At 41.8% G+C, this 15681-nt stretch overlaps 5 protein-coding genes across 10 annotated transcripts; 3 read left to right on the top strand and 2 right to left on the bottom strand.

Annotated features, from left to right (window-relative positions):
• Nucleotides 1–134: 134 nt before the first annotated feature.
• Nucleotides 135–3403, bottom strand: LOC128261220 (ATP-dependent RNA helicase WM6). The gene is made up of 8 exons (XM_052994794.1): nucleotides 3259–3403; nucleotides 2790–3042; nucleotides 2504–2727; nucleotides 1799–1982; nucleotides 1617–1735; nucleotides 823–954; nucleotides 347–749; nucleotides 135–284 (listed from the first exon to the last, which is right to left on the bottom strand). Exons 2-8 carry the CDS (start codon nucleotides 2986–2988, stop codon nucleotides 271–273), a joined length of 1275 nt encoding a protein of 424 aa, XP_052850754.1. The 5' UTR covers nucleotides 2989–3042; nucleotides 3259–3403; the 3' UTR covers nucleotides 135–270.
• Nucleotides 3404–3482: 79 nt separating this feature from the next.
• On the top strand, nucleotides 3483–8036 carry LOC128261218 (lamin Dm0). The gene is made up of 4 exons (XM_052994792.1): nucleotides 3483–3635; nucleotides 4487–4968; nucleotides 5509–6212; nucleotides 6276–8036. Exons 2-4 carry the CDS (start codon nucleotides 4494–4496, stop codon nucleotides 6975–6977), a joined length of 1881 nt encoding a protein of 626 aa, XP_052850752.1. The 5' UTR covers nucleotides 3483–3635; nucleotides 4487–4493; the 3' UTR covers nucleotides 6978–8036.
• An 849-nt stretch (nucleotides 8037–8885) lies between these two features.
• On the top strand, nucleotides 8886–11749 carry LOC128261777 (glucosamine-6-phosphate isomerase). Of its 3 annotated transcripts, none has more exons than XM_052995634.1 (6): nucleotides 8886–9093; nucleotides 9724–9828; nucleotides 9895–10022; nucleotides 10130–10671; nucleotides 10983–11042; nucleotides 11539–11749. In XM_052995634.1, the coding sequence occupies exons 2-5, from the start codon at nucleotides 9731–9733 to the stop codon at nucleotides 11034–11036; spliced, it is 822 nt and encodes a 273-aa protein (XP_052851594.1). In that variant the 5' UTR covers nucleotides 8886–9093; nucleotides 9724–9730; the 3' UTR covers nucleotides 11037–11042; nucleotides 11539–11749. The 3 variants fall into 3 exon arrangements, with proteins under 3 accessions (XP_052851594.1, XP_052851596.1, XP_052851595.1); XM_052995635.1 differs by lacking the exon at nucleotides 8886–9093 and adding an exon at nucleotides 9466–9484; XM_052995636.1 differs by lacking the exon at nucleotides 10983–11042 and having other exon boundaries at nucleotides 8889–9093.
• Nucleotides 11750–12090: 341 nt separating this feature from the next.
• LOC128261776 (uncharacterized) lies at nucleotides 12091–13158 on the bottom strand. Its single transcript, XM_052995633.1, has one exon. The coding sequence runs from the start codon at nucleotides 13156–13158 to the stop codon at nucleotides 12169–12171; it is 990 nt and encodes a 329-aa protein (XP_052851593.1). The 3' UTR covers nucleotides 12091–12168.
• A 155-nt stretch (nucleotides 13159–13313) lies between these two features.
• LOC128261779 (uncharacterized) lies at nucleotides 13314–15301 on the top strand. Of its 4 annotated transcripts, XM_052995640.1 has the most exons (4): nucleotides 13352–13408; nucleotides 14146–14283; nucleotides 14419–14461; nucleotides 14524–15301. In XM_052995640.1, exon 4 carries the CDS (start codon nucleotides 14619–14621, stop codon nucleotides 15243–15245), a length of 627 nt encoding a protein of 208 aa, XP_052851600.1. In that variant the 5' UTR covers nucleotides 13352–13408; nucleotides 14146–14283; nucleotides 14419–14461; nucleotides 14524–14618; the 3' UTR covers nucleotides 15246–15301. The 4 variants fall into 4 exon arrangements, with proteins under 4 accessions (XP_052851601.1, XP_052851600.1, XP_052851598.1 ...); XM_052995641.1 differs by lacking the exon at nucleotides 14146–14283 and having other exon boundaries at nucleotides 13314–13408; XM_052995638.1 differs by having other exon boundaries at nucleotides 14348–15301.
• The last annotated feature ends 380 nt before the right edge of the window (nucleotides 15302–15681 follow it).

Here is a 15681-nt window from a genome sequence, read left to right as displayed (position 1 = left end):
TTTCAATACTTTAATGGGAAACGAAATATAATATATTTCACATAAAAGGTGAAGCAATAAATCTAAGGACAATTTATAATCCTTTGCTTTCTTGTTATTGTTCCAATCCCAAAATAAATGCATTACATATTCACTCACTTTTGTACGTCAACACATTGTCTGAATATTTGTTTTATTTAGTTATAAAGTAGAGTTTTATAAAAGGTTTTAGGTTTGTATCTATTCGAAGTGCATTTCTTTTTCTTACGGAGTCCCATGCACATTCGATTCTCAGCGTCCCTCAACTGGAAAGTAAAGTAAAACCAATTAGTTGTGCGCAGGAAGTGGGGACTACACTCTAACTTACTGTATGTGGACAGATCAATCTCCTCCGGCAGCTCGCTGATGTTCACATCGAAACGATCCTGTACTTCGTTAAGTATCTTGGCATCGTTCTCGTCCGAAACAAAGGTAATGGCCAATCCCTTGGTACCGAAGCGACCGGCGCGGGCCACGCGATGCAAGTAGGTGTCGGAATCCTCGGGCATATCGTAGTTGAACACAATGTTCACTCGCTCAATGTCCATGCCGCGGCCAAAGAGATTGGTGGCCACCAAAATACGCTTCTGGAAGTCCTTGAACTGCTGGTAGCGATTCAGACGCTCCTCCTGGGTCATGCCGCGATGGATGCCGATGGCAGGGAAGTTTTGTTCCGTCAGCAGCTGGGACAAGGCCACGCAACGTTGTACAGACTTCACAAAGATGACCACCTTAAGGCAGGAAGAACGTAGTAATAAGAGCAAATTAAACAATTTACAAGGATTTATTATGAGAATTACGTACCTGATTAAACTCAAGCACGTCGAGCAGTTCGAACAGCTTCTTGTTCTTCTCGTTCTCCTTCAGATTGACGTAGTGCTGCTGCAGTCCGTGCAGCGTCAGCTTGGCCTCATCGTCGACGTACACCTCCATGGGCTAGATATCGGAAATAGAATGTGGCGCATTTTAAAGGGAACAATTAAGAGGGGTAAACGGAAATCGAACTAAGACTAGGCTCGCCTCGGAACATACAACAATATGCTTAGAATTTTCTACATACGGCCACGCTACCACCACATCTCATCAACTAGACTCTGAACTGCTCCCGAGGATCGACGATCGCTCTGAGAAGTGTGCGGATTACAGATGAGCGGCATATCGCATCGCATTCGCTTTGGATTCACCTTGTCTCATCGGCCGGTCGGCGGGATTTGCTGTTTTTCGTTGTTTTATTTGGGTATTGCATTTTCCTATCGATGTTTTTTTTGTTAAATCATTGCGATTTCAATTGATTTCTTCACCGGTTACTGGTTGTTTATGCTTTCGCTACGGTTGCTTTTCACGCGTTTAACCATTTAGAAAATGGTTTTTGGCAGTTATCAACTAACATTTTCGATTCGAGTTATGCTCGCAGAGCGCTGGACGATTGGGTTTACGCGTTTAACCATTTGCAAGATGGTGGTCGGCTTATATGGGGGATCGAGATCGAGAATTCGATATCGGGTGGCGTTAACAAAATAATAACTAATTGTCGTGATAGCGGTGGATGCGAGGTGGAGAAGTACGAGCATTTTGGTTATGAACACGTTGATATTTACATCTTGCATGAACTTTTTGCAAACGGGACGAATGTCCTTGCTCAATGTGGCAGAGAACATCATCACTTGTTTGCCGTGCGGTGTGCTACGGAAAATCTCTTGAACGTCACGACGCATATCTGAAAGATATGATTGGTAATTAGTAAAGAGTCGATGGTTTTGGTCACATATAGCCGACTTACCCAGCTGCTCCAGCATCTTGTCGCACTCGTCCAGAACAAAGTGCTTCAAATGCTTCAGATTGAGTTTCTTGTTGCGAATCAAAGCCAGAATTCGTCCAGGGGTGCCCACCACAATGTGCGGGGTACCGCTTTTGAGGGTCTCCTCATCCTTTTGAATTGCCAGTCCTCCAAAGAACACAGCAACCTAGAAGAAAATCAAACTTATTAGGTTAATTTTACTGAAAGCTAGGCTACCTCTTAAGATAACCCCTTTTCGTAATGATTGACTAGGTAAGCTTTAAATTTTATAAAATTGTGTAATAAAAACTATAAATTCTTCATCATTTTATGCAACTTGTGCAGGTATCAGTTTAATAAAAATATCTTTAACATTGTACTAAACTTTCTGCACTTAACCTACATAATCGACTATCGTTAATAAGCAAGGTCAGCAATAATTCTTGCAGTGTCGAACAAATGTCTGTCATGTTTTGGTGATATAAATCTACTTAATTATTTTTCGTAGAATTTTGACTCTCCTTACGTACTCATTAATGTATAATAATGCACCTAAATAAATATAAATCTATAAATTTGGTCAATTACCCTCAATCATCTTATTCAAATAGATTATAATAGAAATTCTTTAAATTTATTTTATCTTCCTAGACCATCTTCCGTTCTATACAAATTGCTTAAATTACAGACTATACATTGTAGACTCACCTTGACTGTGGGCATGTACTTGGAGAAGCGCTCATACTCCTTGCTGATCTGGAAGGCCAGCTCGCGGGTGTGGCACATGACCAGGACGTGGCAGGTGTTGTTGTCGGAGGGCTCCAGCTGCTGCAAAGTGGCCAGGACGAAGACGGCGGTCTTACCCATGCCGGACTTGGCCTGGCAGAGGATATCCATGCCCAGGACAGCCTGCGGAATGCACTCGTGCTGGACTGCAAGACAATTAGGGATAAGTTATAGACTGTACCTTTGATACTTAAGTGGTAGTACTTACCCTCCGAGGGATGCTCAAAACCGCAGTCCACGATAGCCCGAAGGATCTCCGGTTTCAGAAGGAAATCGCGGAATCCGGAACTGTGTATGGACACATAAGTGCCCTTGACGTCCTTCTTGGGCGCCTCCTGGTTCTCAACCGCAGTGGTCTCGGTCTGCTCCTCATCCTCGTAGTCCAAAAGATCGTCGTTGTCTGCCATTTCGACTTAGTTTACTTTTATCAAGACTCTGGACTGAAAGAACGAATCTAAGTGCTGCGGGAAAAAAAACGCGAGCAGGTTTGTAAGTTACATGTGATTGTGGTGTGTAAAAGAAAATGCCGCTTTTTTTTTGCGGAACCGGTGCCGGCGTACCCTCCGCCATCTTGTTTTTTCACCACACCGCATTCCATGTATTTCAAAGTTAAACGAAATAACCACTTTAATCGCTTATTTTTTCAACTGCAGAGGGGTTTTCCAAGTTTGACATACCTTGTGCGTACGTGTTCTGCTTTAAAACACAACTTTTAAAGCGATTTTAACTATTAAAAAACTTTAACGTGACGCGGAGCAAAAAAACAGAGCAGTGTGACCGCGGCTAAAATTTTTTGGATATCCCACTAGGGCTCAAAAAATATACTTAATACTTACTGAAGTGTTCTAAATACTTAAATATTTTCTGTAATCTATAATCTGAAAGTTTGGTCACACCCGCTAAGACTTAAAGTAATCGATTGATACTGCCGATGTATCATCTCTATAATAATCGCAACAAGCCCCGATTACAACTTTCAGCGTCGGCCGCGTTTTACAGCAGCGAAATATTTAATTTTCCAATTTGTGCTCTTCTGTTTTTTACCAAAACACAGGTGAGTTTTGTTGCTGCCAGTAATCAATAAGAGATTGCATAAAGCAATGCAATATAACTAATTAATTGCCGATTAAAAGCGGCGGTGCAGTTTCACTCAGATTCGAAATAACCCCCCTGCCTGCATCTGCACGAAAATGCCGCAAATATTGAATGAAAACCGCCATATTGTGCAATTTCCTCGAGCTTATCAAATCGGTTAAAGTGAGTCGCGTGGATTAGTTAGGCGGCGCGATTGATTAAATTCGTATTAGCCCCGCCTTGTGGCCCCACGCCCATAAACAAACGCCGACAAACTTTTTTTTCCTCGTCCGCTTTAGTACAGTCGCTTGAGTGGAAAGTGGCGTACGTGTGTGTGTGTGTGCGTGAGAGCGCGAGAAACTCGTTTGCTTCTGTTTTTGAGCGTTTTGTGCGTTTCCCCTTTTCGTTTTCGATTTCTGTTTGGAATTTTATCAGGGCGCAAAAATAACATATTTACACAGAAAGAAAATTGAATGTGTAAATGTGTTTTGATTTTGCAAGTCATATTGGTCTGGAACATTGTCATTTTATTTAATTACAATTTGGTAGAGAATTGCTGACTTAGGCTTTTAACCCAGGAATTATGCCATGTTATGTGAAAAAAATGCGAAAATCATCTAGATTAAATTTGCTAGTTTTATAAAGTGTCAATAACTTGCAGGGTTGCCAACATTAATTTTTAATTCAACAACTCTAAACTAAAAAAAAAAGGTAGCCTGCATGATTTCAACAAATTGACATCTTTCAACCTTGTTTTTTCTGTGTTGCCTTAAATAGGTCGTAGCCAAATAAAAGCTCACGTGTTATTCTGTGTTTTTATCTGTTTCGTAGCGTGAACATGTCGAGCAAATCCCGACGTGCTGGCACCGCCACGCCGCAGCCCGGCAGCACCTCCACCCCTCGGGCGCCATCGGCGGGTCCGCAGCAGCATCACCAGCAGCCGCCACCACCCACCCACTCCCAGTCGGCCTCCAGCCCCCTGAGCCCCACCCGCCACTCCCGCGTGGCCGAGAAGGTGGAGCTGCAGAACCTGAACGACCGCCTGGCCACCTATATCGACCGTGTGCGCAATCTGGAGTCGGAGAACTCCCGCCTCAGCATTGAGGTGCAGACCACCAGGGACACGGTCACTCGCGAGACCACCAACATCAAGAACATCTTCGAGGCCGAGCTGCTTGAGACTCGCCGTCTCCTGGACGACACGGCTCGGGATCGGGCTCGTGGCGAGATCGACATCAAGCGCCTGTGGGAGGAGAACGAGGAGCTGAAGACCCGTCTGGACAAGAAGACCAAGGAGTGCAGCACCGCTGAGGGTAAGTGGTCTGTCTATAGTGTGATGAAGAAATAAAAACTTAGGTCTTCAGAAATAAACATATTAGTCAACACCAAAAAAATCAAAGTAGAAAGAATACGATATTTCAGCATTTACTTTTGAAACACATGCACAATTGGTTTTCAACAGAGTTGTCATGTTTTGCAATAAAATCCAATATTTTTTTTCTCGACAATTCATTTAAAAGCGAAATTTAAAATTATATTAAATTCATAATCAGACTAATTTACTTGGTGAATGTGGGCATTTATATAAAAAACTTTAAAAGTTAAAAATAGAAATAAGGGTTTAATGCAAAAAAAAAACAAGAATTTTTGGAATTTCGATTTTAGGAAGTGCACTATATATATTAGTCATTTTCCTTAGAGGAGTTTTTCAGTTGATTCTTGCTTCAGTACATATGAGTACTGTGAGAATTGATCCTCCCCTATGATCCTCAGTGGCTGTGATCAAAGCCACCCCATTCTTTATTCAATTTAAGCCGAACCCCATATTAATTGATTGATTTCGCACCCCGCAGGCAATTCCCGCATGTACGAGTCGCGTGCCAATGAGCTGAACAACAAATTTAACCAGGCCAATGCCGATCGCAAGAAGGCCAGCGACGAGCTGAACGAGGCGCTCAAGGAGCTGGAGCGTCTGCGCAAGCAGTTTGACGAGACACGCAAGAACCTGGAGCAGGAGACTCTGTCGCGTGTCGATCTGGAGAACACCATCCAGAGCCTGCGCGAGGAGCTCTCCTTCAAGGATCAGATCCACTCGCAGGAGATCAACGAGTCGCGCCGCATTCGCCAGACGGAGTACAGTGAGATCGATGGACGCCTCAGCTCCGAGTACGATGCCAAGCTGAAGCAGTCGCTGCAGGAGCTGCGCGCACAATACGAGGAGCAGATGCGCATCAATCGCGACGACATCGAGTCGCTGTACGAGGACAAGATCCGTCGATTGCAAGAGGCCGCCGCACGCACCTCCAATTCCACGCACAAGTCAATCGAAGAGTTGCGCTCCACTCGCGTCCGCATCGACGGTCTCAATGCCAAGATCAATGATCTGGAGCAGACCAATACCATCCTGAATGTGCGCATCCGCGAGCTGGAGCAGCAGTTGGACAATGATCGCGAGCGCCATGGCCAAGAAATCGCTCTGCTCGAGAAGGAGCTGATCCGTCTGCGCGAGGAGATGACCCAGCAGCTGCAGGAGTACCAGGACCTCATGGACATTAAGGTGCGTTCAGACACCATTCGATTGTCTACGTATTTTATACTAAATTCTTATTTTTCTCATCAGGTCTCCCTGGATTTGGAAATCGCTGCCTACGACAAGCTGCTGGTCGGCGAGGAGGCGCGTCTGAACATCACCCCAGCCGCCAACACGGCCACCGTGCAGTCCTTCAGCCAGTCGCTGCGCAGCTCAACCCGTGCCACGCCCTCTCGTCGCACGCCCTCCGGCGCCGTGAAGCGCAAGCGTGCCGTGGTCGATGAGTCTGAGGATCGCAGCGTCTCGGACTATTACGTGTCGGCCAGTGCCAAGGGCAACGTGGAGATTAAGGAGATCGATCCCGAGGGCAAGTTCGTGAAGCTCTACAACAAGGGCAGCGACGAGGTGGCTATCGGCGGCTGGCAGCTGCAGCGGCTGATCAACGAGGGGGGTCCGTCGACCACCTACAAGTTCCATCGCTCCGTGAAGATCGAGCCGAATGCCGTGGTGACCGTTTGGTCGGCTGACACCAAGGCTACGCACGAGCCACCATCGAGTTTGGTGATGAAGTCGCAGAAGTGGGTCGCCGCCGACAACACCAGGACGATTCTGTTGAACGGCGATGGCGAGGCTGTGGCCACTCTGGATCGCATCAAGCGCGTGGTGTCGTCGCACACATCCTCCTCCCGTCTGAGTCGCCGGCGCAGCGTGAGCGCCGTGGATGGCAACGAGCAGCTCTACCACCAGCAGGGCGATCCCCAGCAGACCGGCGAGAAGTGCGCCATTATGTAATATCTCAACTCTCTCGCATAACAATCTTTTCTGAACCAGACAAGCAAACAAATAACAACATACGGAAAGCATATAAAAACGAACCCACAACAACGCAGAGGTACAGAGATTTATTAAACAAACTAAGTTATTTTTTGTGGCCGCAACGCCAGTAATTTAATCAAAAATCATTTGTGTAGATCTGCTTAAGCAGCTAAGCGAGAATCTTCGTTTCGTCTACTTTCGTTTCTGTTCTCTCTTCCCAACCTAACCCTAACCCACACCAAGATAACTCTTTGGTTTATTGTTCAAATTACAACGTTCAATTCCACGTTTTGTGTTACCACCTTAACAATCTATTGTAAACTTTATTTGGTATAGGCAGGAGTTTTGTATTTCATTTATGCCACATAGAATTTACATACCACCTTCACTTTTTGTATTTGTGCGGCCAAGAACTTTGAAAATATTGCAAGGAAACAATATTTTCGATGGACTTGCGCACATTCCTCTCTATAAGTAAATAGATTTTAAGCAATATCCAAGATTAACCAACCATTAACTACAAAAAACAACAACGAGATAACAAACAGTGAGGGAAGATTAAGATACAGGTCAAGAGAATTAACTAAGAGATGCTCCTGACAACAGACTTATTTATTTAAGTATTTTTTGTACAATCAGCATAAAATACAATATACATTAAATATATATATAGAAAGAAACATGCCTACGGAAATGACAAGAAGCCAGCAATATATATTTTTTAGCCATGGCCATAGGGTTTACGATCCCCACCCCCTAAGTAAAACCGCTTTCACCCGGTTAAATCCGGTTCTTGAGCTTCCTGCTGAAAATTTTACCGGACAAGCAACAATAAAAAAAGCAACTACAGCAACAAGAAATATGTACAACAAATACAAAAACAAAAAGAAAGGAAAAGAACAACTAGCGGCTCAACGATCCGTCGCTTTTTTTTATGGGTGGGCGTGGTCGCGTTTTACGCCGGCCAAACAAATTCAACGCCCACACAAACTATTATACACAAACTGATGAAAGAACGAAACTAAATTTTAAGTACATCTACGTTTATGTATGTAATTGCTAATTGCTAAAAAAAAAAAACAAAATAAAGAAACCATGTTTAATAAAAATATAAAAAACAAATGTTTATAACTCTGAAAGGTACAACTTAACTTAAAAATAATTAATGGAACTTAAATGAAAAAAAGTTACATTTTTGGCTCAACCCAAAAGTTAAAGCCAATATGCTCCTCAGAATCTGGACTTTATAGGGTATACATTTCACTTTCGTCGCCTGGTGGCCCTTTTTGTTCGTTCGCTTTACATTTTCATTCGTCGCGCTAAGTTATTTTTGGATTTTAAATTTTTCTGCGTGTGTATGTATGCAATGCGGGCGATGTAAGCACTCAAAAATTTCTTAGCTTTGAGTTGTTTATCGATAAAAAGCAGTTGAGTAAAAATTAATGAGCGCTAGGAGTTAAAAATTAACAATTTTAATACCCACATTTTGACATTTTTTTCCTCCCCATAACAATTTTCTTTTCGAACGACGTGTCAACCCTGTGCGATAAAAACACTCAAGAGCGCAAAAAAGGAAAGATCCAAAGATACAAAAAAAGGGAGTTCTGGAGGCACTCAAGAGCGAAAAATGCGGTTTGAAATGGGAGTTCATTAAACTGAGGGATAAAATAATACAATATCGGAACAAAACTCAAGAGAGTAATATGCGGCTCAAAACTGGGAGTTCATTCAACTGGAAAAAAGGAGAGAGCTCCCAAAGCAAAGCAAAAAAAAAAAACAAAACCCTGACCGCTCAACCTGCGATAACGATAACAAAAAGTATCTCAAGGTTGCAACTGCATTTGCGATTATTCATATATATATTCTCTTAATCAGCTGAAGAGCGTATTTCGACCACAGCCGCAAAACAAACTCAAAACTCGGGCATAAATTGCAGGTCGAAATACACAATTGAACAGTCTCAGTTCGCAGCTCAAATTGGAAATAAGCGGCAAACAGCAAACGCTCCCCAAATCGCCAGTACGACACATAATAATAATAATAATAATAATAATAATAAGTGACCAGCTGTTTGCATTCGCGTGTTTTGAAGGTAAGTAGCTAAGTATAATATGATGAATAATTTCAAGTACAATTTGCGGTTGCCAAGTGAGAACGAAAGTGTTTTCCGTGGGGACAACGCCATAAATGTGTTAATTGTCAATAATTGCCGAGTATTTGCGGCTTATCAGTCGAGTAGAACAATAAACAAGCAAGTATCTTTAAGTTCAGTGCAAATATACATGAAAAACAAAACTGAATGGTTGAAATTACTCTTGTGTTTTATCCCAGATTACACTATCGAAATCTAATCTAAATCCTTGGCTGTGTTTACCCACAATGGTGAATATTCTGATGCGATAAGGCCTTTGTTTTTCATTTCGAAAATACATTTCTTTTATTACCTCACAGCTGGTGGTGTTATTCGTTCTTTCTTTATAAAAGTACAAATCGAGCAGAAATTATAAGATAATTGCCTTAATTTAAAGAATTAAATTTTAAAACTATCATATTTTTTCAGAACGTTTCATTTTGCATTTAAAAATATATATTTTTTTTAAATTTAACCGCAGATTAGTATATCTCTATTTAAAATTTTTGACTACATTTTCATTAAATTTATTTTAAGTCTTATTACTGTTATAAGTTTTAAAAGTCGTTTATATTTTAAAAACGCTTTCAGCATAACCATGAGATTAGTGATTTTGGAGACGAGCGATTCGGTTGGCAAGTGGGCGGCCAAATATGTGATGAAGCGTATAAATGACTTCCAGCCGAGTGCCGACAGGTATTTATATTTATATATTTATAAATAAAATCTACTGTGCATTTAATGAAATGCTCTATCTTTCAGATACTTTGTTTTGGGGTTGCCGACTGGATCCACTCCTCTAGGAATGTACAAGGAACTGATTGAGTTCCACAAACAGGGCAAGGTCTCTTTCCAATTTGTAAAAACATTTAACATGGATGAGTATGTGGGTGAGTTCACTTTTAGTAACAGTTTTTCAAATCCTAAACAATATAGTCTTGATTTTCAAATACTTCTACTAGATCCGTTTTTTATAGTACTTTCTGATCCTTTTTAGGCCTTCCCAGGGATCACCAAGAAAGCTACCATTACTTCATGTGGCACAACTTCTTCAAGCACATCGACATCGAGCCCAAGAATGTGCACATTTTGGACGGCAATGCAGCTGATCTGGTTGCCGAGTGCAATAAGTTCGAGGATCAGATCCGCGAAGCAGGAGGAGTGGAGCTATTTATCGGTGGCATTGGACCCGACGGGCATATTGCCTTCAATGAACCCGGATCCTCGCTGGTTTCCAGGACCCGGGTGAAAACGCTGGCGCAGGACACGCTGGAGGCGAATGCCCGTTTCTTTGACAACGACATGAGCAAGGTGCCCAAACAGGCCCTAACCGTGGGCGTGGGCACTGTGATGGACTCCAAGGAGGTGATGATCCTCATCACGGGAGCCCACAAGGCATTTGCCCTGTACAAGGCCATCGAGGAGGGGGTGAACCACATGTGGACCGTGAGTGCCTTCCAGCAGCACGCCAATACGCTGATGATCTGCGACGAGGATGCCACTTTGGAGCTAAGAGTTAAGACCGTGAAATACTTTAAGGTATGCCCGCCCTCGATTTCCGCGACTTTGTAGAAAACTGGGCTTAGATTGGAACACAGCTGAGCTGGTTAAGTGGCTTATCAAGGTGTTGGTTTTTTTCAAGCCCCTTACCTCAATCGTAATCGTAACAATACCTTTTTTAATCAAAAAACATGACTGGTTGTTAATTAGGTTTAAGAAATGGCATGCCTAGACTTAAGTGCTTGTAATATAATGGCTTCAAAGGTTCAAGTTTTACGGTTAATTATAGCGTTTAGAACAACTAAACTTTGCTAATGACTGGCTAACTGGCCATTGCCACAATTTCACAGGGAATTCTCAGAGATCTAGACGATGGCTCCCAACAGGAGGGCTACTCAAACTGATTTTGCGTAAAGTATCCCTATCTTTATTTTGTCTTATCAACAAACCCAACACTATGTATCCAAAGTTATTTTTAAGTTGTTGTTAGTTGAAAAACAATTTAAATGTAAGTCAGTTTTGAACCAAATGAAAGAAAGACTCTACCTAATTAATGGAGACTTTCAAGAAGACAATAAAAATTAAATTTTTAAAATAATATAATAATAAAATTATAGTCTTCAATGGATTTATACCCATGATAAATAAATCCTTATATTTTTTTATATCTTATCCTGTATTGAAAAAATAAATGGCTATATAGAATATAATTTAAAAGCATGTTGACATGGAATAAAACACAGATATGCACGTATCGAAGTTATTTGTTGTCTTATAAAATTACGATTGTGCCAATATTCCATAGGTTAATGTGTAAGTTAACTTATCGATATAATTTCCTATTACACACACATTATTTAAAAGTAAATATATTATTCTAATGTGTAACATTTCTCACATTTACAGAGCCTAATGGACGTTCATTCCAAGCTGATAGAGCAACAAAAGACGACGTAGCCCCAGATAATCAAGACATTAAACGTAGATCCAGACACCATCATGCCCTGCAGTATAGGTTCTTAAATCAAAATCAAACTAATTTTTATATAATAAAGGTATATTTTTTATGTTACAGTTTCAAGTTTTATAAAATTTTGAGAACAAATGAATTTTTGCTTTATTGTTAAGAAAATAAGACAACAGTTAATTTTGGAGGTTTGTTTTTATAAATTTATATTTTAGGGATAACGCTAATGATGGCTTTTAATAAAAAAAAATATATTTTCAGAAGCATTTTAATGATGGATTATATTTTGAAAAAGTATGAACATATATTTTACCTACTCGCTGAAAAACTCGTTCCAAAAGTCACCAAATATATCTTCTGCTTAGATAAGTTTCCAAACAGAAAAAAGAAATGGAACCAATACAAGAAATGCTTTAAAATTAAGCATTTTAAATACTCATCATAAAACACCCTTAATATCTTTTGTTTTTAAATTGTATTAATTAAATTTACCTATAATTAAAAATTACATTTTAGGGAAGCAGTATACAAAAAAGCATTGGCTATGCCAAGATCAAGACGGGGGTCCTTCACTTTCTGCTCAGGATCTTGTTGTCCGTGTAGACGAACTCCTCGTGATCCTCGACCAGGCGGAAGAGCTCCTTGGCGTAGTAGATGGACCGCACGGACTCCTCGAGGATGAGCTGGTGGTTCTGGACGGCCCGTCGCACCTGTTCGTGGATGAACATGGCCTCCAGTCGCTTGGCCCGTTGGGTCAGTCGACAGGCCTCGTTGTTCCGCAGGCGGGCTTCTCCGGCCGTGAGCCGGCCCTCCACAACGGGCTGGTGACGGGCCACATGGCTGTGGTAGCTGCAAATGTCCCCGATGACGCCGGCATTCATGTTGAAGATGCCATCGGCGGCACTGATGACGGTGCGGCAAACGGCCGGCGTGCAGATCATTTCGCGGGCCAAATGCTCGCGTATCATCTCCTGCAGAGCTTCGCGGCGGGCAATGGTGAGGTAGCCACGGCGTATATACCTCCGGCCGATCTTCTCCCGCATCGACTTGAAGCAGAAGACCTGAGTGCCCCAGGTTTTGCCCTTTAGCGGCTTGGGATTTTTGCGATCTGCTCGTGGCTCGCGGAAAAGCTGTCTTTTCACCCGCTTAAGACTCTCCTTTTGGGCCGAAAGTCGCTCTGGCAGGAGGCAACTGTTTACCTGGTGCCAGACCTCGCCGGGTGTGCTCAAGGCCATCGCACTGGTGGTGCGCCAGTACATCTTGTGGCCCATGCCATTGATCAAGTACAGCTGGCGGATGCACTCGTTCAGGAAACTCCTCTTCGTGGGACTCTTGAAGTTGGGCGGATTGTTGAGCACATAGTGATCCCGCTTGTAGACCACACAATAGCCGCAGTCCTTCTCTCCGGTGAGGATGCCCGGATTCTGGTAGACAATCAGCTGCTGGTCCTTGTAGTCAATCGGTGAGTTGAAGATGAAGATCTGGTTCTTCAGCGCCTCCTCCTCGTTGGGAGTGCGGAACATCATCAGCTTTCTGGGATTCTGAGCGGACTGATCCATAACTAACGACGGTGACAGTTGGAATGTGAGTGATAATGATGTGGTTGATTTGGCTGATTTATATACCGCGGACAGGTAGCAAGGACTTGGCTGACCTGTCCATTCGTGTAGGTCAGAAATTGGGTTTTACGGAGCTTAGAAATTCCAATGGCTTAAGTTCTACCTGAGATGCGACAGATGGTCACAAAAAATGACCTTACTATATCTCATTATTGTCCGCCAATTTGCAATTTCCCTCAGAAAGAATCAGGTAAATATGACAATTAGTATTATTACAAAAACTATTTTGTTTCAAAATGAGGCACATTGCTTTATGCAACATGTTTTAGAATCGAAAATAATTGCAGATTCCATGCAATAACATAACTTTTTGAAGGATAGTAAATACAAACCAAGTGTAATATCTTATAAATAAATTTAATATATTTTATTTATGTATGTTGTAGTTAGTTGAAAAGTTCGACAAACTAATAAGGCTTAAGTCCCAAAATTGTTGATCAAATTGTTTACAGGTTGGAGAAAACAATAAGAAAAACTTAAAATATAAGTTTGGGAAGATTAAAACTATAATTTATTCAATAAAGGCCCAGGGTTCGTTAATAACGTAGCATTTTCTTAAAAATAAATAAATAAATTAACCACAAATAAGATTTTTAAAATTAAACTGTTAAAAATTGATACTTCCAGTTGGAAAAAAAATATTTTTTATATTATATGCTTGTATATTTGAATTAATTTAAATATAAAGCTATTTCTTAAAACAATTGGCGTTTAGTTAAGAGAAATTTTGAAAACTGTATTTTTCAACACAAATTCTTGGAAATGTTTTGTCAGAATGACCTTATGTGTTGGCTAAACCTGTTGGCAACATCACAAACAATCGCAGTAGCTTATGGGTTTTCATCTGGCTAAACGATTAGATTTTCTTGAACAAATTAATGATTTGCTCAAAAATTACTTTTGTTGTTCTCATTAATTTGCCTTAAGCTCAAACTATCTAAGTTAAGAAATCGAGCTGAAGTAAGAAGCATTACTGCGAAACCCGTGAAAACATAGGTGGAAATCAGATGCAAAGCTAAAGAGGCTATAAGAATAAGAAGAGGAGAAATATCTTAACATAATCAGGTAATTATGAAAAGTGCTACCTTTTTATTTTTGGTAAAGTCTTTAAGAGGAAATCCCGAAAAAGGAGACGATTTGTGTTGTGGATTGCAGCAGGCTTGAATAATCGAATTTTGTCAACTTTTTTCGTTAATCCAGGCCAGGTGTTTTGGGCCATAAAGCAGCCCTTGTTTAAGTGCAGGTAAAGCTCACCAATCGCCAGGTAAAAGCCTATATTGGAGTAAGCCTTAAAACCAATTTTAGGACCAAACGAAGCAACAAAAAAAAAAAACATATAAGTGTGAGGGACGAGGAATTGCAGCTGTCAGAGAGAATCGAGCCATCAGATCGGCAACAGCATGGGCAACGTAATGGATCGCAAGGTGGTGACCTGTTCGGAGGCACGTGCCACGACGCATGCCACGCCCACTCCCTGTCTGACGCCCAAGCAGGAGCAGGAGTCGATGAGCATGAAGCCCGAAATGGAGCAGTCGGAGCAGAAGGAGATTGTGCCCAATTTGACATTTCACTTGTTCAGCTATCGCCAGCAAATGGGTTGCAAGAAGCATCAGCTGATGAAGTGGGCCACCTCGAAGCTTCTCCTAACCGAGGAGCTATTGAAGCTGCACAGGCAGCATATTCAGTCCACAACTGAATCCTGGACCAACTATGAGAATCTGCTATCCGATGAGGAGGATGAGGAGAACAAGGCACCAGCTGGCCAGGCTGATGATCCGCTGGCCCAGGAACTGTGCCACCTCAAGAACTACCGCCTGGAACTCAGGGGCACCATTGTCGAAGTGGCCCAGGAGAAGATGAAGAAGCGGGAGAAGAAGAAACTGAAGCGGCTGAAACGACGCACCCTGATCTCCTCCAAGAAGCCCAGCAACAAGAACAAACATAAGTTGGGGTGTTTTCAACAGGATCTGGAGGAGCATCTGACCTCGGATCCTCAAAATCAGCCAGAAGTCATTGTCATCGATTAGGCTTACATATAGTTCCTAAGTCTTACTTAATTTAGTTGTTACTCTCGTTCTAATTGTACATATTATACATATATATATATAGTATTTTAATGGTCGAAATATTCTTTGCTGATTTTTAATATTGCGGGTGTATATAATATATACTCCCCGGTGCTCATCGTCACTACAGTGAAATCCTAGTCTATTTTTATAACCACTAAAATAGTACACAGCTCAATAAACACATCCACTTGCATCCCATTTGACCAACTGACTTCTGACGGGACTCTGGGCCTGGCCCAAATCAAAGTTCAATGAGCTCGGTGGCCGGCATATCCTGTATCCGTTCCCTGGATGCATAATTAAACTGTCGCGTAATTGATTGCGACTCCCGTTTCCCGAGTCTGTCATTGCTCCTGCACTTTTTCATTTGATCCTGCTCTCGTTTTACAATCAA

The sequence above is a fragment of the Drosophila gunungcola genome, unplaced genomic scaffold (genome assembly GCF_025200985.1).
Source record: "Drosophila gunungcola strain Sukarami unplaced genomic scaffold, Dgunungcola_SK_2 000001F, whole genome shotgun sequence".
NCBI classification, from domain to species: domain Eukaryota; kingdom Metazoa; phylum Arthropoda; class Insecta; order Diptera; family Drosophilidae; genus Drosophila; species Drosophila gunungcola.
This window is presented reverse-complemented; position numbering and strand designations above follow the sequence as displayed.

Bases quoted from the DNA above. Each gene is read 5' to 3' on its own strand.
- LOC128261777 (XM_052995634.1), top strand. From the start codon at position 9,731: ATGAGATTAGTGATTTTGGAGACGAGCGATTCGGTTGGCAAGTGGGCG. The intron at 10,023-10,129 runs GTGAGTTCACTT...GATCCTTTTTAG, and splicing joins TAACATGGATGAGTATGTGG to GCCTTCCCAGGGATCACCAA. The intron at 10,672-10,982 runs GTATGCCCGCCC...ACAATTTCACAG, and splicing joins AGACCGTGAAATACTTTAAG to GGAATTCTCAGAGATCTAGA.
- LOC128261779 (XM_052995641.1), top strand. From the start codon at position 14,619: ATGGGCAACGTAATGGATCGCAAGGTGGTGACCTGTTCGGAGGCACGT.
- LOC128261776 (XM_052995633.1), bottom strand. From the start codon at position 13,158: ATGGATCAGTCCGCTCAGAATCCCAGAAAGCTGATGATGTTCCGCACT.
- LOC128261218 (XM_052994792.1), top strand. From the start codon at position 4,494: ATGTCGAGCAAATCCCGACGTGCTGGCACCGCCACGCCGCAGCCCGGC. The intron at 4,969-5,508 runs GTAAGTGGTCTG...CGCACCCCGCAG, and splicing joins GGAGTGCAGCACCGCTGAGG to GCAATTCCCGCATGTACGAG. The intron at 6,213-6,275 runs GTGCGTTCAGAC...TTTTCTCATCAG, and splicing joins AGGACCTCATGGACATTAAG to GTCTCCCTGGATTTGGAAAT.
- LOC128261220 (XM_052994794.1), bottom strand. From the start codon at position 2,988: ATGGCAGACAACGACGATCTTTTGGACTACGAGGATGAGGAGCAGACC. The intron at 1,736-1,798 runs GTAAGTCGGCTA...CATATCTTTCAG, and splicing joins CAAGATGCTGGAGCAGCTGG to ATATGCGTCGTGACGTTCAA. The intron at 750-822 runs GTACGTAATTCT...TCCTGCCTTAAG, and splicing joins ACGTGCTTGAGTTTAATCAG to GTGGTCATCTTTGTGAAGTC.